The sequence below is a fragment of the Malurus melanocephalus genome, unplaced genomic scaffold (genome assembly GCF_030028575.1).
Source record: "Malurus melanocephalus ecotype Western Australia unplaced genomic scaffold, MMel_1.1 scaffold_67, whole genome shotgun sequence".
NCBI lineage: Eukaryota > Metazoa > Chordata > Aves > Passeriformes > Maluridae > Malurus > Malurus melanocephalus.
Window position 1 is genome coordinate 1,198,905 of NW_026623299.1, and position 25,674 is coordinate 1,224,578.

Sequence of the window (25,674 nt, forward strand, 5' to 3'; positions counted from 1 at the left end):
CAATTCTAGAGACTATTAGGACAGCCAGYAGACAATACCCATGCTTTCTATACCAGTAAATCTTATTTTTTTTCCTAAATTCATGCCCCTTGTCCTGGTATTTACATTACACTGCTGGAGAGCTCTTAGCTCCCAGCTGATTCCTTTGCCAGTTCTTTTCAGGAAACAATACTATTGATTTTCTTCTGGGAATAAAGAGGAATGCTGACAGCTTTGGACAGYTTCTAATCATGGAAGGCCTGAAGGCTCAAACTGTTCAGGAGCAGCAGCTTAGCACAAAAAAACCCCACGAACAGGTAGGGGGAAGCTAAGCCTGATACTGCTCGGGTAATGGCACGTGCAAATATCACCTACTTTCTACCCCAACTGCCTATCAGTGGCTCAAAAGAGGATTTAATTTTGTTTCTCCAAGAGGGATATTGAATTCCYCATCTTGCCATCCATGCTGCAGTTTTTAACTGATGCAGAAGGATCACACTTGTGGAGAGGGAACCAGAGCTGGGGATTCCTGCATGAAGCAGAGATTGCAAGTCAGCTGTAGTCCCCAAACCCCACAGAACCATGCTGGGACAGCATTTTCCTGTTCACAATAGTTCCATTGCACATCTGCTCAAACCCCCATACCACACAGCCACACAGACAAGAAAACCTATCCTGGGGAAAAAAAAAAMCCAATCTGAATCTCATGAAAAGCAACAAACAAGATCAACTTTCCAGAAGAAAAGAACAGGGTAAAAGGTCTCCATTTCCTTTTCTAAAAGTGCCTGTGAGAATTTTAATTAAAACATGTTTATAACCAGGGGGACAAAGTACCTTTAGGTGCTGTATTATTATTACTGATAAATAATGAGATAGCAAATGAATGGTAGGAGAGTAAATTTAGCTGTTAGATTGTTAGTGACTCCACCATATGAAAAACACTGGCTATTTCTGACCCCTCTACACTGGCCACAAAACTCATCTTATTTAAGAGATGCCACTTCTTAAGTTATACCTTTGTTTTAGTAGTTTTCTTGGGGGTCCACTCCGGAAGAACTTTTCTATTTTCTACAGTCTCTTCGGTGTGTTCTAATGAGGCAGAGGTCACAGAACTTGCTTCTTGTTCACTTTGCTTTGCAAAGTTAATTATTCCTGAATTAAGGGAGACATTATTTAAATTCTRGGTCTCATCAGCATCTTCATGGTGGTGTGTCAATTATAATTCAGTGAAAACTGGGGGGAAATTGTGATACTTTCATTATGTCAAACAATATTTTACAACTCAAAGGTAGCAACTTACTAACTTACTGGAATAGTTCTAACTAAAGTGGCAGAATTTCATCCAAATCCTTTTCCATTTAACAAGAGAAGAGGAAGGCATGAATTTAAATCCCTTCATTAGTTATAAAATATACACTCTTTCAACAAAAGAACAACATTCAGTAACTACTTCTACAAATTGTAGGATCTGCTCTGCTATTTTATGTTCTCAAAGAACAATCTTTTAACATAAATATAATTGGAAGTACCTTTCCAGCAGAAAGGCAGCTTTTTTATTTGCTATATTTGCACTATGCAAAATCAGAACATCAAAGAAGATATATGATGCATATGAAATAGAATGATAATTGTAATTTGGACGAGAAAGTGAGGGAGAGAACAATCGAATGAAAATAGTCWGCTAAAGAATGAGYTGACCCCATCATCTGATGTATACTRCTTTTTTGTAACATCTCTTCATGACAATTTAATTAAGATACAAACCTTACAAGGTTGGTGCAGTGAATATTAGCATTAAGATCAGAACAATCTTACTGCTACTGACTTCTTATGAAGCAATTCAATGCCTGCAGTTTCTGTTCAATTTGTTATAATGACAGTGTTTAATCACGGGCTCTACTCTATAACACACTGCTGAATTGAGGTCACACATGTGGCCACTCAAGCATGTAGCACACAATCTATATCTAAGATTTCTCTTCTGAATCTTTTTTGGCCATATCATTAATTAACAGTAATTTATTTTGAAAAATACTAAGTATTAAAATATCTTTTATTTAGTTTTGATTTGAAACAAGCAGKGGAGTCTGCAATAAAGCCTACAATGTGTGTTTGCAGTCTATTATACCATTGCAATACTGCACTGGGAATATTGCTAAATCAACTAAGATGTTTAATTAAAAACCKTCTGTTATGCATCCTATGAACATATAAAAGAGACTTCTCTCCTCCTAGGTTCAATATATGTCAGCTCATTAGCAGAACATACATTTGAAGGCCTTCAACTAAGCTCACACTTGATATTTAGCCTTACATGCTAATTACACAGATTCTCTCCTATAGATAAAGTAGCTCAGATTTATGTTAGTTAAATACTCATAACTTTTACAGAAGCAATAACTACACTGACAAAATGCTAATCACCATAACCCCAATAAATAATTGACATTGCATTTGGTCAAGATAAAACAACGTCCTTCTTCATTAAACTAATCACTTTGTTTTGTGCTGTGTCTGTCATGCTGACTGTGAAAATTTCCCTGCTGTAAATGCTATATGATTTTTAATGCTATTTACATATATATTAATAACTTAAAAGCCTTCCAAAACTTGTATAAGTAGTCAATGTTTGTTTATATAAAATGCACAGATTTCAATGGAACTATTTACTAATCCAAAGTTATTTGCTGGAGCTTTGATGGATTGCCAGTCCTTTTATACCTTGGTCAGCTTTTGTTTTATGGCTTAAACACACAAGCAGCTCAGAAGTGAAAGTCAGGTATTTTATGTTCATATCTAGGAATGTGTTTGTATGATGTAGTAAAGTAATGTTTGAGGTCAAGGCCGTATATTCAGTGGTACAGAATTTATAAATCGAGGCCAAATGAGTCTTTAGTTCAAATCTGGTATCAAAAGCAAGTCTTTATGAAAATATCTTTTCTATGTCACCACATGGCTGTGCTTTGTACTTTGTACAGTCTGATCCTGAATATTGCTGAAGAGATGCATTCTTTTTCAAGTCGACTTCCAAGGCTGGCATATGTTTTTTSCTTCAAGAACTGTTTCTTGAGAAAAAGCTTTAAGTACTAAACTCATTTTTCCTTAAGAACTAAACTMATTTTTCTTTCTGAAATGAGCATTATGTATAACACAATTTCCATATGGCTCAGGTCACAAACTTGTTAACCTTATGCATTCACAAAAAGAGTATCTGCTGCTCCACATTTAACATTTCTGTTATCAACGGCCATTATTACAGGATTTCTGCTAATCAAAACAGACTCTAAGGCAGAAATAATGTGATTTTCAGTGTAATTGACATTTTACCTGAGGAAGCTGGTTTGGGAAGGCGACTTTGAAAAGGTCGTATCCCTTTGGCAGCCATGGCCGGATCRGATGTCGAGTGACTAATCACGCTTTCCACAGACTCCTGGCTCTTAGCTGCTGAAGGCACTTCTCGCTCAAGAGTTTTGGCTTTTACTGAAGCAGCTGAAAGAGGAACTTGCTCAGATGCTGCAAAGACTCCCATTTCCAGGGCTGGCTCTTGCTTAGAAACGTGTCGCCCCGTGGATCGGTTCCCCGAGTCAGGGAGGGGGAAGGTTCCAATCCCGCTGTCCAATGTCCTCATCTGGCAGCAAGACTCTAAGGCACAGGAAATCAGTGAGATGGGSTGGAGCTGCAGGTATTTAAACTCAGGGAAAGGATCTAGGGAAGGAAAAGGGTCTCTTAAAGGGAAGGTTTCAAGGCAAGGGAAACATTTTGCACTTTGTGAGCGTGCTGTTACCTGTCACTGGCATGCTTTGACTATATATATATATATATATATATATATACTCTCTCTCTCTCTCTCTATATATATATATATATACTCTATATATATAACTAAATACAAGGAAATGCCTTGTTGAGGTGCAGTGAAATAAAAAAACAGGGGCCAAAACATTGTCACTGGCCTGCTTCAGAATAACACTGTGATAAAGGGTAAGTTGGACAGCCCTGGAAAGGGGTCACAAATGGAATTTTAGAATCATCAAGGCCCAGAGAACGTCTGGGGAATACCAGTGTGAGGGATTGGGTAGTGTAATACGTTTCTTCCAACATAAACCCACACTCCACAAATGTTTGGCCTCTGTGMCTCTGTTTTGCTAAGAAAGGGTTACCCAAAACATATCGTGCATTCTTACACAAAATAAAACTTTACAGAATTTATTAGAGATGCCCATCTCTCAGGCCATCCTTGGACAGCAACAGCCACRCTTTTGTTTACCTCGTTGTGCTCTGGTTCTGCACATCCCAGTTTGGGTAAGTGCACACAATGCCAGGCAGGGATACCTTTAGTACATTTTTTTTGGAAGCAGCACAGTCCCACACAGCCCTCCAGCTTATTCACCCTACTGGGGAGGGGCTGTACTAACCATGGAACAGGCAAAGGTGCAAGTGCAGGTGTGTGCACATTGCTTTTTGAGCAGCCAGGATGCACAGGCACCCCCAGAGACTCCCCTCTTGTTTCTACAAGGGGCAAACAATGTTAAAGGCACTATGATGGAAATGTCCTTCTGAGAGCTATGAAACCAAGGAGGGAACTCGAGCACTAATGGCTGGAAAATGAGCATAATTTAGGTTAAATGTCTGGAAACATCTCTTGACAGCAAGATCTTAAGTCTGTGGCAGAAACTCCCAAAGGAAGCAGAGGAATTTCCTTTGCTTTGAACAGTTTAAGGCTACACTAAAGATATACTGCAGTGAACAATTGTACTCCAGGAGATGCAGAATATGGCCCAATATATCTTCTCCATCTCTATTTTCTGTATTTCTGAGTATTGATTTTTTTTATGATATGTCCATTTCTTATTTAAGTCTGTTGTAGTTAGCAGTCCTCTGTCAAGTAATTTTCATTATTTTTTCCTCTGCAGTGYTTCTAATACTCTCAGAAATTTGGAAACATTTGTCCCCTAGGGGTTTTGCTTATTTGTTTTTGAACTAAGAACATTACYGTGGTTATTCTTGTTAAATATCTTCATCTCAATGGGCCTTTCTTGATAAGAAGTAAGAAACTACTTATGGATAAACTAAATACATATTTCTATTTCAGGGTTCTTGTGAAAGGAGAAGCAGCCTATATTTATGTGGTCCTCATTATCTTGTCCTCATCACTCAGGATATCAAAAAAGGACTGAAAGTTCTCCTGAGCACCTGGACCTTACAGGGCCTGGCTGAGCTGCAGCAGGAAATACTCCATGCATTATCTTTTAAAAGGGCAGCGACTCTGATTTCCCCCACACAATTACTYCATACCAGTAATTTCCCTCCACAGRTAAAAGGAGCTAAGGTGTGGAAGCCATACCTAGCCATTTCCCACATTTTACATCACATTTTGAGCTAATATGTCATAATGATTTTAGAAATTGCTGCAGGTCTTCCAGGAAACAGGGAAAAAAGAAAAAGAGAATTATACTTGGTTCTGTTGTGACAAAAGGAGATATCCCATCTACTGAACCCTTTTCCTTTGGCTGTACTTCCTCTAACCTTTTTTGTTGTTGTTTTTGAATAGCAAAATACCTAGATAAAAGTGGAAATGCAGAAAAGCCAATTAAAATGCCAGGTGTCTGCCCTTGCCATTTTCTGTAGACAATCAGGCTGAAACAGCGTGATAGACCATAGACAGGCAATGCTTTAACTACAGACTGTTGGTGAGTTAGAAAATAAAGGGAAATATGGAATAAGAAAGAACTTCTGATAGTTGCCTCTTGACCAAAAGACATCTGTKCAATTCTGTGTTGGAGAGGCAGAGCTCTTCAGCAGTAAACGCAAGTTTAAAGTGAAAACATCACAAAGAAGGAAACAAAAGTCTGAGGAGCCTCTCCTCTCCTGCCTGTGTGGTCAGTGTGAGACCTGAATTCATAACTATTTCCACAGGGACTCTGAAAAATCTTGTAGTGTTGTTTTTCTTTCTGAACTTTCTCTAAGAAACTAAAAAGTCACTCCCTCCTAAGTATGACAGGAAAATTAAGTGGGATCAAAATGTATACCAAACAGCAAAGCTTCAGCTTTTGCTAAGGGAGAACTGGAAGATGGAAACTTTTATTTTCTGAGGGCMTGTTTCTTAAAATGGCATATAGATTTCTCTTGCCCACTGTTACTTTGTGTACATCCAGGAATGGATCATGAAAACTGATAGAATCAAAATAAACAAATATTGAGGGCAAGGCTTCCAAAAAAACAGCCTCCTGCTGTTTCCAAAATAATTGGGAGACTGATGGAGGAGCACACCAACAGCATCACATTTAATTAAAGGGAAAAATGGTTGTAATTGATAAAGTTTTCCTTCATAGAGACTTTATCCATGATAAAGGAAATACAACAGGTGGAAAACAGATTTTTAAAACAGCTCACTAATTTTTAGTTCTGAAAAACCACTGTGACACTTAAAGGCAGGTTTTTTGAGAATTCTGTGACTCAGTTTTCTTGAACAATCCTCAAAAACCTAGTCCTAAATCCAGAGTACACCACAAAATTCTTCGTGGATGWTAATTTTTCACTTCTGAAAGTAACTAATTTCCCCATAAGCTATATAATACAAATTAAAAAAGTATCTTTCAGAACAATTTATATTACTGAATGAACAAATATGCATTATCTTGAGATGTTTTTGAATTTTTGTGAAGGAACTGCAAAATAAAAAAATGCAATATCCCAATGAAATCCCAGTGACAGCTTTCAAACAGCTTCATGGCCCATCTGATTTCATCAGCTGCACTGACACTTCAAATTACTGTTATCAGCAAGAGCTGCACAAGACTACATAATGAAAATATGTAAAAGTTAAATCTCTGGTGCTGTGACAGTACCACTCAGTAGATGAAAAATGACTCTGTGAAACATTAAAGTCTGAAAAGAGTTATATATGAGCTTAATTAYGTTTGCTTGAGAATTCTTCCTGGCATACCAGCCAAATTCCTTGCCTGTTTCTGTTTTTGGGGTTTTTTTCCCTCCTTTTTCATTGCCAGGGAAGAAAGAAGCTCAGAGGATGGTATCAGTTTTATAGTGGACAGACACCTTCAGCCATTTCTCTGAATAATCAGACTAGAATCAAAAGCCTGAAATACTKAAATGTCATGAAGATTTGTGTCTGGACCAAAAAACAAGTCCTTGCAGAGGACTGCTGCAGAGGAACATTTCCAAACTGGAAACAGAAACAAGTGAGAATTTACAGATATTTCCTGGAGGTCAAGAAACTCTTGACTGCGTGGGAATCTTTTGATGACAGAGTGTTGGAAGAGCTCAGTGGAAAATCTGAGGAAGRCCTCTAATGTTGTGAAGCCTCTTAACCACTGGACAAAAGGAGTTCACACTGCAGAGACAGATTTCTGAAAGTTTTCTKAACTATTTCTCGATAATTTTCAAATTTAGTATTTTCACGTGCAAGATGATCATGCAGCTCACGTCCTACATCAGCTGGACACCACAAAAATTTGTACAGCTGGACAAGGCTGTGCAATTTTGCATCATCACTGGTGCTTTACCAACATTTTCTGGTGTCAGTAGATCACCAAGGTCTCTTTGACATGGAGCCAGAACCCAAATGAAATGTAATGAAAAGGATCTGTGAAAACTCTGCACCACTCTGAGGGTCTGGACAAGAGGGAAATAGAAAAGGGAAATAAACTCAGGCTGGCAGCTATCAGGAATCAGATCATCACTGAGGAAAATAACTATAGCAGCTCATTCTGTAGGGTTTTCTTACATTTTTTCTCTGAAATGCAAAAATTACAGAGTTAGATGTAAACATAAGCCACTGATAAGAACTGACAACTTAGAATTCATTGAAGTATTTCAGGGCATTCTCCTGAGCTTAGATAATTTAAAAATGCATCTTAAATACCAGCAACGAATCATTAAACCTAGTTATTTTTCAACTTTATTTTTTTTTTTTTTAATTTCTCCTGAAAGACTTTCCACAAAGATTTCAGAAGCACATCACCTCTCACTCAGAAACCAACCCTGGTACAAACCATTGGAGACTGGAAGAGAATACCCAGGGAAGCTGAGAGCTGACCCTGCTTTTGTGTTCATTCAGAAGTGCTGCTCTCGGTCACTGTGAGGCCAAGAGGAGCTCTCACTCTGAGCTGGTTCCATGCTGCTTTTTGCTGTTACACAGCACCCTTCCCTGTTCCTCYTTTTACACAATGCATGTGAAAGGAAAATCAATTGGGGGGAAAAAAATAAAAGGAAGCATAGAACAGCTACTGTGAAGGGAATGGCTTCCAGCACAATACAAGAAATGTGGGTCCAGCACAGGTTAAGTTCTACTTATGGTTGAAACCTACTCATGGTTGAAAAATAGGGTATTACTCAAAATAAGCAGTGGAGCAAAATCTGGCTCACTTTTATATTAGGAACATCTTAGTCTTTCTAACCTAAGTTGGGTCCTAGCACATTTTGAAGAGGTTTCATGAATTTCATGAAACAGAAGACATAAGGTGGTGACGTAGCTTTTAAACACAACTTCTGATTACACTTCAATAATGTGAAAAGATGCTTTTGCTAAGGGGRATATAATGCCACATGTTATTGCAAACAAACCTTTAACTGAAAACTGGAGTGTTTCATAATGTTTCCTCAGGTAAAGTAAAGAGTCACATTCTAATAAAGCCTTTTTATGTTGTATCCTAAATGAGTTTCACAGATGCTTAGTCTATTCAGAAATCACATAAAAGTCCTTCTTTACACAGGGACTGTTACACTGCAAAGAAGTCTATAAAATAACTGATGGTTATTCTGACCATCTATTCAAATATGTGAGATCTTCTGTGATTCTTAAATCACCCAAAAGATCTCTACAGAAACCACAAGCTCCAGAGTTTTACCCACAGGGCTAAAAGAAGGCATCACCCAGCAGTTCYATTGAAAAGGTGTCTGTGCATGCACAGTCACCCAAAATGGTCAGAYGAGTCACCTGCTTTGAATTCAGCATGATAACGGGGACATTTCTGGATGGTGGCACAAAGGGAAGGACTGACAGGTCCAGTGAGGAAATAATGATAGTTTCTGCCATGTTTAACTGGAATTTTGCCTCTCTACCCACTTGTGCCATGAGTGCCAGAAGGCAGCTCCTCTTAGTGCTGCTTGAGGGGATCGAGACTTCCTCAATAACCTCAGCCATCCCCCACTGTGACATTACTAATGAAACACTGATGGATACCAGGTGCAATTACTACAAAAAAAACCATTTTTACTTCAAATGACACTTAAACAGTTTCTGTTTGGGGGTGGCAAAGTTTMAAAAGTGTTTCTGTTACTTAACCTGGATGGCCAATCTATCTTAACATTAAAAATAAACAGCAACAAAGAGGACAAACGTGCTTTATGTCAAAAAGATCACATCAGGCTTTCTAGGTATCATACTAGTAGCACAGGGACATATTTTCTTTCTAAGAAGCATCCCACCTCATGAAAAATGTGGAAACCTCCCCTGTGCTCACCACTACAGCTGGTTTGAGATATTCCTCACATAAATTTTCACGTTTTGGCCTACAAAACTGCACATGATTGACAGAAATTTCAGCTGAAATCTTTAAGTAACCACCAGAATTCTCCACAGAAAGCAGGCATTTTCAGGAATAAAAAAAAAATCAGTCAAAAATAGCTCTGTATCAAGAACAGTTTAGCTGGGAAATTTCCAGCAAGCTGTTTTTCAGCAGTACAGACTCAAGCCTTGACAGGTTTTGAGAGGTACATAACTCTGACAAGGCCTTCTTCAAGGAGTATCCAGGACGTTAAAAATGAAAGGATGGAGTACCCATCAGTAACAGAATGCACAAATTCTAAMAAATCACTTTTCTTTGCATTAGAAAGTTCAAGACTTTCCACTAAGCCATCACAGGGAACCAGATAATATGGAGTGGCTTTCTTCTGAAACACAAAGGGAGTATAGTTTTTCCTAGCATTTTACAACATACCAAATGAAAAATTAATATATTTTTCTCTTTTTTTTTTATTTTCAGAATAATATTTTAAATGTAAGTAGGTCCCTGAAAAAATATTTCAAAAGTTAATAAACATCTTTAAGTTACATGTGGCATTGGCAGGAAGAACTTAAACTACAGATGGCAAAACAGATCTCTTTATTTGCACATTCTTCTCTTCATCTGCAATGCTAAAGCAACCACAAAAAAAAAGAAGATGTATTTCTGCCAAATCAATGACAATTTTAAGCAGACTATTCCTTCTGGGTTTGCACTCTAATTTGATCCAGTTGGTCAAAGATGAGTGCATTATTGTTTTCTATCTAGATCTGGAATAATCAGTATGTAAAATTAAAAAACCCAAAGGCTCTCTTGGGTAAAACTAGAAAAGACCCAAGTTTTCACAGCCCTACACTCCTCTGGGTACTGCACCAGCRATGTGGGATTATTTCCAGCACACACTAAGGAAGGGTAAATGGAAGCAGGACTGTGCTGTGTATTTTTTAAATGATGGAACTTCATTCACGGCAACTTGAATGGTATTACAAATTATGCCTATTTAAAATAACAATAAACAAAATAAATACAGACTTTACCAACTTATTTAGTGTTCTTTCTATTTTCTTCCTAGTCATGTTTTATTTTGCAAAACGCACAAACTTCAATATGTCATTTATCCAATAATTTGTCAGTTGTCTTCACAGTTTTCCATGACCACAGTCCCATCTGAAGTGTATTTTCTGAGTYGAAACAGATAATTGCTGCCTCATTTTAATTCCAGTCCCATCTTAAAATAGATTTCTACTAGTAAGTCAAAAGGTTTGTTTTAATCATTAGTGAATACTAATGACCTTGTACTCTGATCTAGAAGGTATCTATGGACTTTTTTTTCAACAAATGCTTCCTATCGTCTTCCATGCATTTAGATTTCATCCCCACATGCTTGCAATGATGGCAAGATGTGTAGAATAGTGTGGTTACAGAGGGAAAAATAAGCTGGGAAAAGAACTTGGATTTTTTTTAAATTTTCTACTCCACATCTCTCATTGTCTATTAAATACAAATGCCTTTGTGCAGTTTTCCAGTTGGGGAAGTCCTGCGACCAATGGCATCTGGAATTGTCTCTCTTGTATTACGCTGTTGTATTTTCTTTCTAAAAATCACTGTTCTCAGGAGACAGGATATTAAGAACAGATACAATTTTAGTCCTACTAGAAAAGATATATTGAGACTTTTAATTCATTTGAAGAGCAACTAGAAGCCCTGTGCAAAAGGTAATTAAATGAGGTCCAGCTTCAGCCTGGCTGTCAATGAAACCAGAAATTCTTTGGGGAGCTATTGCTCTTTTCTGGCTCCATTCCCCCTTTGGCTTTACCTCCACACTGCCAATCAGCCTCACAACTTTGCAACTATCTTTGAGAAAGTTATCGATGAGTAACAGCTGAGAAGAAGGAGAAATCCTCACATCTCAAGCAAGGTGTGAATCCAAGGTAAGCAACAGGTCTGCTGCAAAGCAGGAATGTGTCTTTCCCAGGCTTTTTCACTGAGCAAAGCCTTCTGTTTCCCTCAGAACCCTGAGATGGGAGGGTTGGGAGCCAGCAATCGCTCAGTCTCAGGAATATCTTCCTGGGGATGGCTCATTGGAGGCAGGGAAGGATTCTTCCCTTCATCTGCCATCCTCTAACAGCAAAGTCACATCCCAGCTCTCAGAAATCCCACCTGGAAGTAGCAAAGCCCAAGACAGGATGGTTTGTTATTCWCCCAGGTGCTAAGGGCTGCCTCAGCCATGCCTTTTCCAGGTAACCACAGGCCTTTATTTCCTCTCTTTATGCCCCAGTTCTCCACATTAAAACACAGCTAATCACACTTCTCCATCACTGCCATGAGGATAAGGAATGTGGATGTTTGGCAGCCAGTGCAGAACCAACCAACCAACCAACCTTATCCAATCCCTTCCATGGATAAGGAGTGTGCACAGACACCTCCACTCAGCYCTTCTGGAGGTTGCTCAGGAATTAACAGCAAGCTACAAAATACTTACAAGAAGCATTAAGGCTGGGGTTTTGCTGATACTATTAGAGGCAGCTGGTTTATTTTAAGAAAAAGTGCATTAGACTAGAGTTAGAGAAGTGAAGAGGTCACACTTAACATCTCAGAGACATGGGCTGCACGTGGTGCCCAAGGGAGCATTTGGCTGCTCCACGTTGGGTTTCTGTTCACTGATGAGTGYGCTGGAGGCATTTAAGGATAACGGGATGGAAGCACTGATTTACTTGCTCTTAAACAACTCTCTTATAAATTGGAGTTTGGTTTCACTCACATTGAGATACTTTCTTTGATTTTCTATTCCCAGCAGATAGGACTAGGGATAGTGCTTTAAGCATAAATGCTGTCTCTGGTAAACATGGGCCGATTTCTAAGTGCACAGGAGGCTCTGGGTTTTGCAAATGCACTAGAGAACATGCTATATTTATTTTGTAACATCACTGCTTTTTGTTTGTTAGTACAAAAAAATACTGAAATTAAAGCCACATGAATATTAAACGAAGCTTTWAATAATTTATTTTTAGTTTTGCCCYGCAGCTGGCTTTACTTACSGGTACTGCTAGCAAGCACTTAAAAATATACATGCACACCTGAACACAGACTGATTTTATTTCTTAATTAATGAAGTGAAAACTTATTAGCAGAGTGAGTGTAAAGAGCTTTGAGTAACTTTTAGGTGCACTATAATCCTTCCATTCTGGTTCCCAAGTTCAGCTTCTCCAAACCAACTGAATCAATGTGGAACTAACTGCAGGCAAGCAGGAGCTGGTAAGAAACCATCATGATTTGAAGCCAGAAGAATTAATTGCCTTTTTTTCAGGAAATCTGTTGGATTTTTTTTTTTTTTTTCAAAAAATGTATGCCATGTTACATGGTGCTGCAAAAACACCATTAGGATGACCACTTTGAAACAACATACTGCACCTCTTTGCCTGTTAAATAAAGGAAGTAGAAAAATTATTCACTGTTTATTATTGGTTGGTTTCCTTTTCTTTTTCTAACTGCGAATTTTCCAAACAYTGAGACATTGAGTTCACTCTGTATAAAAAAAATACGAATAATTGTATAGGTATTATTGCTCTCTTAGAGTAATTTTTTTTTTGAAGAGTCTGTTTTTCTATGATCTGCTGTGATGGCTAATTGCATAATCCTGTCAACAATTCAGGTGTCAGACAGAAGACATGAATCAAAGCTCAAACTCAATTAAAAACAKCAACAAAATTAGGAATAGGCAATAAAAATAGGCATCCTATCCTCAGAGTGAGAATCTGGAAAGGCATATGCCGATAMAGCTCAAACTTAATTGATAATTTAGCTAAAAATGTATTTTTCATAGAAGTTGTACTAGATTTCATTGTAGAAAAGGAGCACAAAGTACCTGTAAGCACAGATGAAACACATGTTTAAAATAAAACATCCTCACTCAAAATGCTTTTCAGTTTGCTCAGTTGTAATTCAGGTGTAGGAATTAATRGGAAATGCATGACTGAAACTTCATACACACACCCACAGATGGCCCTTGCCAGGAGCAAAAAACACGTAAAGTAGAAAAGTTTCAGAAGGATTCCTACTGCTGCAGAGAATACCAGCGTGCACTATCCTGTAAGAGGTGGGATAATCAGGCACAGACCTGATTTGAGTGATAAAACTGAAAATAGATTGGGCTASACTGTAAAGTACTGTAAATCAACACAGCAGCATTAACTTCAGAGYAGAAGAACCCGGCAATCCTGTTTAATTGACATTTTAAGCCTGAATGAGACCAGCAGATTCTCAGTAGCTTGAATAATAATTAGACTGTATCCTATATATAATGCATAAAGAGCCATACTTCTCATTCTAGTGATAAAATTTGGTATTTCTGGKTGAATAGATGTAATGACAAAGAAGGAAATTAACAGCAAATCACTGTGGCTAATAAGGAAGTGTTGATCCAAAATATTAATTCTCTCCACAGRGGGAAGACAAGCTAGACAGCAGGCTGCAGCAGCACTGTAGAAATATTGGCAATTAGACAAATGCTACGTGTACTATCTTTAAAGTACAAAGAAATGATTTGTCTTTGCCACACTGTGAAGAAGGTAAGCTGACATAAATTAGAAGACATTAATGGATGTTAGTTTCTTATTATTCACAWTGGCAAGGTTCTCCATCATCTTCACAGAATACAAGTATCAATTAGAAAAATGCAYRGAAAGTTTCACTTTGTTATCATTGGCTCCTCCAGACCATTATTTCAAAATCAATCCCTGCAGAAATGTCCAAACACCAAACAAGTCAAGAACACAGCACAGCAGACACTCTCCATCCCATTTCCCGTGGTCCAAACCCACATAAAGCCATTCCTCTCTCAGGTCTGTCCTGCAGGGTATCCTGCTCACCTTCTCACCCATACAAAAATCACACAAAGTGCTCAGGTATTTTATTAAAATTCCACTGAGAATATGCAGAGCAACTCAGTAAAAGGAAAGGATATTCAGTCAGCTTCATGCCCCAGTGTGAATATTTCTGATGAGCAAGGCCTGGAAGGGTAATTAATGCTGTTGCACACTGCCCTGGAACCCGAATCTTCAGCAATGTCCTTGAATACTGCAGCATAACAACAGGAGACTGCTAAATGTTGTGTAAAGTCTCCCAAAGAAATGGCACATTGACCAGGGACAGATGTAGAACAATATCCTCAAAGATTTTAAAAACTTGAGGTCTCTGAGCAGGACTTCCTGAGCAGCCTAGAGAGATGTTTCTGCACACAAGACAGTTGTTCTTGCTATGCCCACTAGTTATTAAACCAGATTTCCCATCTGAGATGACTCATTTTAGTTGCTCTGCTTCAGAAAAGTAAGTAAACAACAGCCACAGGTCATTTCAATGGTGTTGAAGGATCAGAAAATGAAGATTTTGGAGTACAAAAGGSGAAGAATAGTGCTTGATAATTGCATGAAAATGCAAATGCTTTGGGGATATTACATGGAGGCAGGAAATGGTACAAAGCTGGAGGGATTGACAGATATTTCAGTGAGTCAGAGCACCAATGGAACTGCTTTTTGCCCAGCTGAGCTCAGTTCTGTTGTGCACTTTCAACGTGGAATAAGATCACGATAGATAAGATCGAGATGGTCTCTCACGTCTTCCAGGACACTTATGGCACTACATCTTGAGGCTTTTTTGTTTTGTTTCGGTTTTATTTATTTATTTATTTTTTTATGAACAAGTTTGGATCCCAGCACTGCTAAAGGCAAGCAGTTAATTTTACTGTTTATTAATTCATTATTGTTCTAGCAACTGGGGACCTAGCCCTTTGGATTAACAGCCAAGCTGGAAGCTGCTTACACATGGCAAGAGAGCAGGTTTGTAAGTTGTCTGCTACACCMAACTCTCATCTCAAGGCTCGAGCACACTTGCCAAGCAATCCAGACAGCACCTACAGATCTAACAGCTTCCCCTCAGCTCCCACATGCACACAGGGTTTGGGAAAAAAGCTCTGCTATACTCTGCAAATAAATCCATGACTACTTGTACCATTGCTCATGCAGGGGGTTAATGAAAAATCTAATACTTTATCAGAACTTGTATCAAACAGAACATTTTGCAGAGGTGAAATAGGAAKAGACCCAGGCTAGGAATGGAATCAGTGATAACTGGTTTTGCTTGATGACTTTAGAGACAGCAATCTCACGTGTGGAGACTTCTAGGCATCCCACAGCTTTGCTGGGTGGTGATGGGGAAGATAAAGCAAACAATTTTCCTTTATCTGAAAATGTGTAAATGAATGATTCAAYTGCTGTATCAGTGATGATTGCTAAATAGCTCTCCTCAACTTCTGTCAATGGCCTGATGAAAAGAATTCATGCTACAGTGATACATTGTTTTCTCAGGCATTGRGACTTCGTGACAAGAGAGGATTTCTTTTGAGGTCAGAAGACTGTATCAGTTGAATATTATTCTTCATTACATGCATTGGAGGTGCCCACTGATCTGCAGGGCATTTAAGCAATTTGGGGCTCATCCTTTTGCCTGCCCAGTGATGTGGATCACCCCTCTTTACTGAATGCACAGGCTGGAATAGAGATCAGTTTGCTTATCCTGTTACATTTATCTTGGTAATCCATTACAGACCTCACTTAATCTGTCGCCAGGTTTTGAGAGTTCCTTAATGTAAATGTGTTTGATCAAATATATCAGAATTAATGGACATACTTTACGATGATGAATGTCAAACTTAATGTATTTACCACATTAATCAAGGCTTGTTTCCTTCACATCTATTTCATTCGCCAAGAATGAGAAAACGTGAATTTAACAGCTGTTTACTTACTACACCCCAGTAAAAACACCCAAAGTTTTAGYAGTTTACAAAATGGTGGACAAAACCAAGTTTTTTGTTTTGCAGAGTCCCGTTTTTTTTCTCTTATTGGAAACTTGGTAGAAGCTTATTAAACAAGCAGAAGGACTGCTACTGTTTTCATCAAGATTTGGAATAAGACATTGGATAATTTATATAACTAAGCCTTTAGAGTATGTATTTTTAAGTGGCATATTYAGAAATGAAATTTAAAACATGCTTTCTCAGTTCCAATGTTCATCAGATCAAGATTTCAGAAAGAAACCAAGAGAAAGAAGGGAGGTGTCACTAGAGCAAGGATCTATTGGTTAGAAATTGTTATTGGTGTGGATACAGAAAGGAAAGCTCTGAGTGGTGGCCTGGATTTGTGGGGAATCCAGACAAGCAGCAGAGTGACCACCAGTTTGAAATTATGCAGGTGAACAAACATGAAGAGAAAGRTGAGAAAAGAAAATGGATATATTTGTGGAAAAAACAAACAAAAGAAACAGAAAGGAAAGAGAAGTCAGAGACAAATTTATCTGGGGTGMTAAAAAGAATGCAGATCCTTCTCCTGCAGATCCACACTCCTCCTGAAGTGTGGGGTTTTTTTATTATCATACATATAATTTCATAGTAGGGCTACTGTGTGCTGAATAAAACAATATCAGAATACAACAGCCAAGGTTATCGTCTTTGGTATTTGATACATCAATAAAAACAAYTGTAATGCTGACATTTCATTTGAAGTCAAACCCGCTTCTATCTGCAAAGTTACATGTTCTACCTTTGCTATCAGTATATCTGTAAATTGTATTGAGGAGCTACAATTTATCCATAAAAGTTGCTATGAAGGACTTTCCTGGTTTCTACCGAAAATAGAGTTTGCTGCATATAAACCTTAAAGGAGGGGATTTAAAAACACAATGCAACATATAAAATACCCATTACACTTCCTCTGTGGAACATGAAGCATTTAAGGGATCCAACCAAATGCTCTCTAAAGAAGACTAATCTCCAAAAAGTTTCTTAAAAAAAAAAGTTCCATCCTTTTTCTGACCAGATTGACTTTAAATTGTGCTGCAAAGCCCTCTGAAAGGTTGTTCTTGGAAAGCAGAAAAGAAGAAGATAAAGCCTGCCATAAGGCAGATGATTATCAAGAACTTTAATAGAATTGAGCACTGGGCTACAGCAGAGCTACAAAAGAGTCCCCTGACCTCAGTGGGTGTTTTTGTTCTGGCACAAAGCAGCCAAGTCTACAGTGCACTTTAGGTGTTGCTTTTATAGTGTGCAAGCCCAACCCTCTGCCCAGCTAGAGACTTTTCAAAACCCTTTTATGTCTCTCAAGGCATTTGCTCTGTATTATCCACAAGGTTCCCATTCAACACTGGATGAATGCATCTTGAGCAACTCACCTGGGCCTCTAATGAAAATTTGACAAAAATTAGTACCAAGTCCTTCTTCAAAGTTTCAAAAATTCTGGCTACATTTCTCTTCATAATCGTTCCCCAGCTCTATGTTTTTGTTGAAACTCCCCAAACAAACAACAGGGGTCTGCACAGTTAGGTAATTCCTTTCCAAGAACTGTGAATCTTTTTACCATGAATTCTRACCCCAGCCTGCCTCAGGGATTTAATTCCCCACAAAACTTCAGTAGGAAGAACCTCGTGCTTCCAGTGGTGCAGGCAGCACCAATAATACCCAGATGTATTTTGGATTGCTATCACAAATTGTCCTGTTATCAAGTATTTGCTCTCTAGAGAACCCACAAGCAAACTGCAGGTCTATTCAGATGGTTAAAATGTATTTCATTTTTATCAGTGATTTTATTTTGATGACAAAATCTACCTGCAATGGTACCCCTCATGTCAAAACTCAACAGGCTTTTATTAAACATTGAATCTGGCCTTTGATATCCATCAGTGACATATTAAATATAACATMTGAAACCACAAGCTTTCCAGTTCAATAAAACAATTCCTTTACATGAACTGTGCTTCCATGTACTCCCTGAATTTCAGTGCATTAAACCAGAAGTGTTTGTTTGATTCACTCATGTTGCTGAGGATGGAATGACTGCTGGAAACAAACCCACTATGGAGAATAAAAATCCTCACATATAGAAATATCTGTGACAAAAAAAGAAATCCTCTTTCTTCGTATTGAAACCTGAGTATAAATTTAAGAATAGACTAAACTTTCTCAGACACTCCTCATCATCCTACTTATGCTGAAATTGTGTTTTGTGTGAAGTTTGAGTATATCATCAACAAAAAGCTTATTCCATGCTGACTTGCTCCTCAAGCAAATTTACCCCATTTTGGGAAACAAAGAGAAAAGGAAACTGGACCCAGAAAAATTATCACCATGCAACTTTCAAACTGGGGTTTGATAAATCACCGAAATGTTGGTGTTTGAGAAAATGGCACATTCAGTCTTTCCCTTCAGCCTCAGCAGAGATTCATGCCAACACTGAAGAATGATATGATTAATTATGACTAAACTTCCTGTTCATTACAGATATATTCCCAAAAAGAAAACAAYCTGTTAATTTGTGTATACCCAAAATACTGTTGCTGCATACCCKAGCATTCCCATGAGAAGCTGTCTGCAAATATGAATTCTTCAGTAATTAGCATTTGTTTGCTTGTGCCATGGATTTTTGACTTCTCCCTTGAAGCTGTTTATCAATGAGAATTCGAAATGCATTATAATTAATACAATCACATTTTTCCAGGAGTAGCTGCTAATTTGAAACAGTACTTGAAATATGGAACACTGCACTTTTTAAAAAATGCCTTGTTCTTCTCAAGATGTYYAATTATTACATTCTGTATGTAAAGRTGTCATCTGTAACTGTCCTGTAAGATTTTGGGCCTTTGTGACAATGGGGAAATTCAAGACAAATAATGACACTTCTACTCCCTTGGGAAAACAGAATTCTTTTACTTTATAAAATGAAGGCGCCTTTTTTTTTATGTTTACATGGGAACAAGACTGTCAGGAGTTTGACACATCATCTGTGCTTTCAATAAAGGAATTTTATTTATAGGAATACTTGAAGACCCTGCTGTACCTGTCTGAGCTGGGGAGTCTGTCATGACATGAAGGGGAAGTCAACCCTTTCATCATGTCCTTCCTCTTACTAGGTGCTTTAGCATTTTCCACTTCATCCCTTTTTCAAAACACAACTTCTTTATTGCAAAGGGCTTGAGGAAAGAGCTCTGAGGATGACTGGACCTCAGAGGAATACTCAGGGATCCTTAGGTCTGCTGTGTGTGGGGGTGGGAGCACTGGTAGCATTTGTGCTGCCAGGACCACACTTGGCTTCCTCTCTGACCCTACAGCAAAGGCATCCAGGGTGTAACATACTTTATAAAGCTTTCAGAATATTCTAAATATATTTTGAATAACGATACAGCACAATTTGAATGACTGCTTCATATGGGAATGATCATGTGCTCCTGGGATACAAGCATATGAGGAGGGAAATTGTATAAAACTGGACATAGCTGCCTTCTTTCAATTGAGCAAATCTGAAGAGCCGAGAACAAAATACTTAAATCGGTTTAGAACAGCAACTGACAATTAAAAACCTAGCAACAGGTATTTTACACATTTTCTGATTCCCACCCAGGAGTATATCACTGTTAGAATGTGATGAACCAGAAGTGTCTCACATKACACCCAYCCCACAGCCKGTTAYTAGTTAGTTAAACCTTGTTTAACARAGCCTGTTATTAGTTAGTTAAAMCTTGTTTAAWAAAGCCTGTTATTAGTTAGTTAAACCTTGTTTATTAGTTAGCTGGGCAGGCTTGATGTCACTTTAGTTATTTTTGTGACAACTACAGCAGCACGTGCTTTTCCTGCTATATAAAGAACATTTTCCCTGATTAATCACAGTCTTTCTACATCTTCTATACATTCAGCTCTAAGTTTTTTAGCAGTTTTGATCAAACCCAATAGAATAAATGCACTAAAATACAGCTGAAAACCCACAGTGAATTTGTTTTCTGGGTAAATMAGGGGGAACAGCCTTAAGCTGATGGAAAGTGCATTCAGGAATGAAAGAAATTCTTTACTAGAAGGGTGATGAGGCCATGAAAAAGGTTGCTAAGAGAATCTCTGTCTTCCCCATCCCAGGGCCAGGTTGGGGCCAGGCTGGATGGGGCTCTGAGCTCAGACCTGGTTTGGTGGAAGGTGCCCCTGCCCATGGCAGCGGGGTTAGAATGACATGGTCCCTTCCAACCCATTCTATGACAACTCTATGATTCTATAAAACAGCTGCTTGTGATGGTGAAAGGTGCAGCAAAGAATGAATTTACAGCCCACTGAAATTTGCAAGGTTTCAAAGAGATTCTTGTTCTGGAAGAACCCCCAACACTGCAAAACTGCACCACAAAAAAAAAAAAAACCTGACCAAAAAACTCCACCAGGACAAGAACTACCCCCTGCTTTGATCAGACTAAGGATCTGGCTCACCACCATGTGCCTGACAGCAGTGAGGCACAGCATTTACAGAGCCATTCCTCCTCTGTTATTTCCTTTTGCTTCTGAGAAGCCAAATTTAGATCTCTTACATCTCAGGTAATCCTCTACATCAACAAGTTCTTTAAAATCTTCACAAGTTCTTCCTTGTACACTAAAAATCACAGTCTGAAATGGGAAATGTTACAAATGTTTTGAACGCTGCATAGAGTTTCAGCAGGAAAAAAAAGCAGTATATATGAAAAACTTTGTATCAAAAAAAAAAAAGCCAGAATGTCTACAAAGGAATTTTAAAAAAATCTGACAACCTGCTCCATAACCATTATATCCTGTCAGAAACTCAGATTTGGTGACTGTGGGAGGAGCAAAATATCAACACTCTCAAAAGCCACCAGCACAATATAATATTACAGGACCCAATAACAAAGTAAAATATCAAAATGTAGCAACTAGGTCTCAGCCACAACCACCAATTACACCAATAAACACCAAGGATGGTCTGAAGTCTCTTTAGGAAAAAAGCTCTGCAAATAGTTGGGTTTTCTAAGATTTTTCAGTATCTAGATTATAAAATTCAACTGAAACATTTGACATAATTCAAAGAAAAGGCTTTGAGAATTTTTGGGATGGAGGCAAAGTAATTATTTCAGTATGAGGAAAAATATTTTTGAACAATCTTAAGTGAGTTAYTCTGTGCTGGGAAATTTCTGGTAACAGAAAAGAAGTCCTTTATCCTCAGAATGAGGGGCATGCCTTTCTGCTTGCAGAGCTATTGCTTATCCAGGCACAGAATGCCCTCACAGCCTTACACTGTATAAGTTCTTCTTTTTTAGTTTCTGTCAAGGAGCCAGGTTATGGCTGAGTTCTCAGAGAGGAAACAGTTTAAGGATCTTTCCTTCAGGTAACACAGCCAGAGTTTATTTGTCTGAATTTGGGACTGAAAGGGCTGTACAAGTCAACAAAGCATGCAAACTTCTTCCTACTGCCCAAAGAGAAATGTGTTTTGACATGATACCTCTGTTTGGCCTTCCTGGGTTGGCAGTATTAGTGAAATGAAAGAGACCCTGGCTAGAAAACATGGAATCAGGCTTTAACTTTTTAATAAAATTTTTTACTGCAGTCTCTTTCTGTAAAGGGAACTCACAAAAGGAGAATCTTTTTGTTCAGTCAGTTCCACATATGGGTGACATGCTGCTCTAATAAAAACCCCAGACTTCTGTTTTGTCCTCCATTGTCCATTAGATACCTTTTCACTTACTGAGATAAAAAATTAGTACATGCCACTCACGAGGCAGGTGGATGGTGCTACCCTTCTACAGAAAAAGCAACTTTATTTTCAATAACAGCTTCAAGGTCTTCTGAACAGACACCTGTTTGCTACTCCTTGTGGTTTARTTTATCACAGTAATTATTCTGCTATTTTGCATTTTATTCTGAATTTTACCAATTCAAGGCCAGATGACAGAGTTACAGTACATCAGTATTACTCCCACTGAAAATGTCATGCACAATAACCCTTATTTAAAGCCATTAYGTGTAACCCACTGGTCTTGGAGGCTGCAATGATCTTCCATAACCAGAACCCAAGGCCCTCCTGCCAAGCATTGCATTGACCCACAATGGTAATGGTATCTACTCATCTGTCATGCATTTGATGAAATCTGGCTACCCAGGAGCTAAATGAAGGCTAAAGCTGACATAAAGGGGCAAAAAAAAAAAAAAAAGTGACAATTAAACATGTTTTTTTTCCCCAAGAACTGACAGCAATAAAATCCCGTGTAAAATATAATTTTGTACCTATCACATGACTCTGACATGTAGTCCTTGTCATGGTGTCCTCCTCTTCTTCTTGCAGRTTTTCTGTGGCTACTTTAGCCTGTACACAGTGCAACAACAAAAGTGAAGAACATCTGTGACTCTCTTTATGTTGCTWCATGATAACCGCAGAATATTTTTCAGAAATAAATCAGAGTAAAGTTACAGGGCATCTCAGAGGGGAATATATAACCTGTCTTATTCTATGAATGATATCTGAGGATAACAACTTCAATTTCATTCAAAATCACAATATGCAGCAGTGAAAAATACCCTTGGAAGTYGCAATTCTTCAAAATAAAAACTTAATATATGCTGTGGTATCTCTTTAGTTCAGTTTGTAAACACTGAACTTTGGCATTTTTATTTCCACCTCTGTTTAAAAGCATTTACTAGCTAGACAGAGAGAAAAAATTCATTTAAGAACGCGGTGCACTCATAGAGCCTGTATTTGGTATTAAAATTTGTGTTACTCAAATCCCTTGGATATTCTGGGGGTTTTTTTTCCAAAAACTTTATTTTTTTGCCCTGTTATTCTGCACTCCTATTTCCCAAGTCTACAGATAATCTGAGTACCTCCCTGGCATACAGTGAAATCCCCTCCATCACAAGCCATCAGTGGCCACARTTCTGACCCAGGGACTTATTTTCCTGCCATGCTACATAAATCAAACAGGAATAAAGATACTTCCAGAGTGATGAGGGGAGGAAAGGCAGCACCATAGAAAAAGTTGCTTTCAATRTCTCAGGGACCTTAAATTATTTGCTAATCACTCTCTGCTGCTTTAAACTGCTTACAGCACACTCACAATAACAAGAGCACATTCTGTAATATAAACCACTAGAATTAATCATTATTTGCATGACATATCTTCGATCACGGTGTAAATCCTGCTTGCTGGGTTACACAAGTAGCCCTATTGACCTCTTGTGACCAGCCTAAGTAAAACACCAAACACTCGCTCTCSAGATTCCTAAAAGTGCATTTATAATCTCTTAATCCTGGGGATTTGATTTCATCTTTTCTTTCTTCCAAAATGCCTCTCTCCAGGCTACGGCAAATGAGGAGGCAAGYGATCATTTGGCATCCAATTCTGGGCAGAACAGTTTCTCACATTTGCAGGGTGCATGGCCAAGTGCTGCAGTGACATTTCACAATATTGCGATAGACGCCTGGGTATTCCCCAAACACGCAGACTGTGCACATGGAGAGTGACACAAAACTCCTGGTGTCTTGATTTTGGTGCCACGCTTCCACCTCACAGAGTGAAGCCCGTGGCTSTTCTAAATCACACAGGGCTGTAATAAAATCACAAAGATGAAACGAAGCAGCGCAGCCCAAAAATGATTGTATCTCACCTTAAGCTCCAGCCAAGGACATGAGAAAATACAGGAGGGTGTGGGATATCCTTGGTGTGGGCTAAAGTATTATGTATTTCTGCTGGCTGGCCTTTAGAGCAAAGTGCTTTTTTGATGAACACTAACGGGAAGTGTATCCCTCTGAAGGTGAATGCACAAGGCCACAGTCAGTGCAACACTGCTTTTTCCATAAATTCAGTGGCAGCCCAGCAATAACATTCTTTGCATGAACAGAAATCAGAGGCAATCGGTGCRTATGTTATGGCATAATAGTGCCTCAAGTCTTTACCTGGCACAYCGTAAGGAAAGTGATTTAATCATCAAAAATTAAATAGCTTTTAAAGGAAAAAAACTTGCTCGAAAATTAATGTTAGAAACTGTTCTGGCCAGGATTTAAAGCAGCAGTATATATCTGATATGCAGTTTGGAATTACAGCAGCTTCTGCACTGAACCGTATGACTGAGTGCACTTTGCATTGTTCAGAAAAGAAAAGAAATCTTCCTGGTTTGGGGCTTTTCAAAAGATTTATGCTGTTTTCTCCAAAAGCATTAATTTTGTCTTTTTATGAGCAAAAAAAATGCACAACAGGCCACTCTACTGCCTGTTTTCAGTCACAGCCATCTCCCAGCCTTTGCAATCTGCTTCAAAGTGAGCAGACACCAAAGAATAACAGGGAATGATAGTAATAAGATTCATGAACTTTGAATTTAAAGACTTTGCATTGTTTTTCTTTCAGAAGTTTGGAGGACAAGATGAAATATCACATACCGAAGAATCTTAAGGTAACATAGTTTTCATAAGTTAGCATTAATAACAGTAAGCACATTTTAAATCTCATTATTCTAGATGCCCTCAGTTTTTTTGGCACTAGATATTTCTTTCAGGAATTAAGTGCCACAATAAACACAATATGAAATTTAAAAAAAAAATGCAGCATATAAATGCAACTTAATCTTTAAAAACAATACAAAACCACTTTGTTTCCCTTCTAACAAAAGAGTGTATGCTGCAGCAGAAGTAATGCCTTTTCACCATGACTAATATATCCTTAAAAACTAAATAGTATAATTAGCATTTCTGCATTATTTACGTACATTAAGGACAATTTTTGTAGTTCCCTACATAAAATGAAGTGTGTTTCTTGAAGATATACTTAAAAGACTATTATTGCAGCATTTAGAAAGACTTCACAAAATGACAGACAAAAAAAGCACAGCAAATTATTGCAGCATTAGAAAATAATAAGTTAGAAATTGTAGAAGCGATGTGTTGGAGTTTTTTGTACTTGTGTAGAGTGAAGATATAGCCTAAGCTGTCAGGACCATATTAAATGGGGCATAGTTAAACTGAGTGACTCTGATAAGGGGCTCTGCTTTGCTATCTAAGTTCTAGATCAGTTGGATTGAATTTCCTGCATATTGCACATTTCCAGACTTTCATTCTCTCTCTTCCCTTTCAGTGACACTACAAGGACAGCCTTAGATATGCTTATAATTTGTGGTTTTATAATGCAGGAGACATCTACATTTTCAAAGAAGAGATGATACCACAGGAGTCAGGAGGAAAGTTTTCAAACACATTCATTTTGCATATGTTCCCTGTGAGTTTAAAAAAAAAAAACGACCTTGTAGATGTTCTCAGGAAAGACATCTGTATTGAAGTAAAAAAAAAGAAAAAAAATATTTGCCTGAATTTGAAAT

General features: G+C 38.2%; 1 protein-coding gene across 1 annotated transcript in view; it reads right to left on the reverse strand.

Moving 5' to 3' along the window:
• NCKAP5 (NCK associated protein 5) overlaps positions 1-25,674 on the reverse strand; it is a 346,786-nt gene that overhangs the window by 27,037 nt on the left and 294,075 nt on the right. The window contains exons 15-17 of the mRNA XM_057366537.1: positions 22,597-22,675; positions 3,307-3,621; positions 995-1,131 (exon numbers count right to left, since the gene is read on the reverse strand). Coding sequence (XP_057222520.1) covers positions 995-1,131; positions 3,307-3,621; positions 22,597-22,675 — 531 coding nt within the window. The remainder of the gene's footprint in view (positions 1-994; positions 1,132-3,306; positions 3,622-22,596; positions 22,676-25,674) is intronic.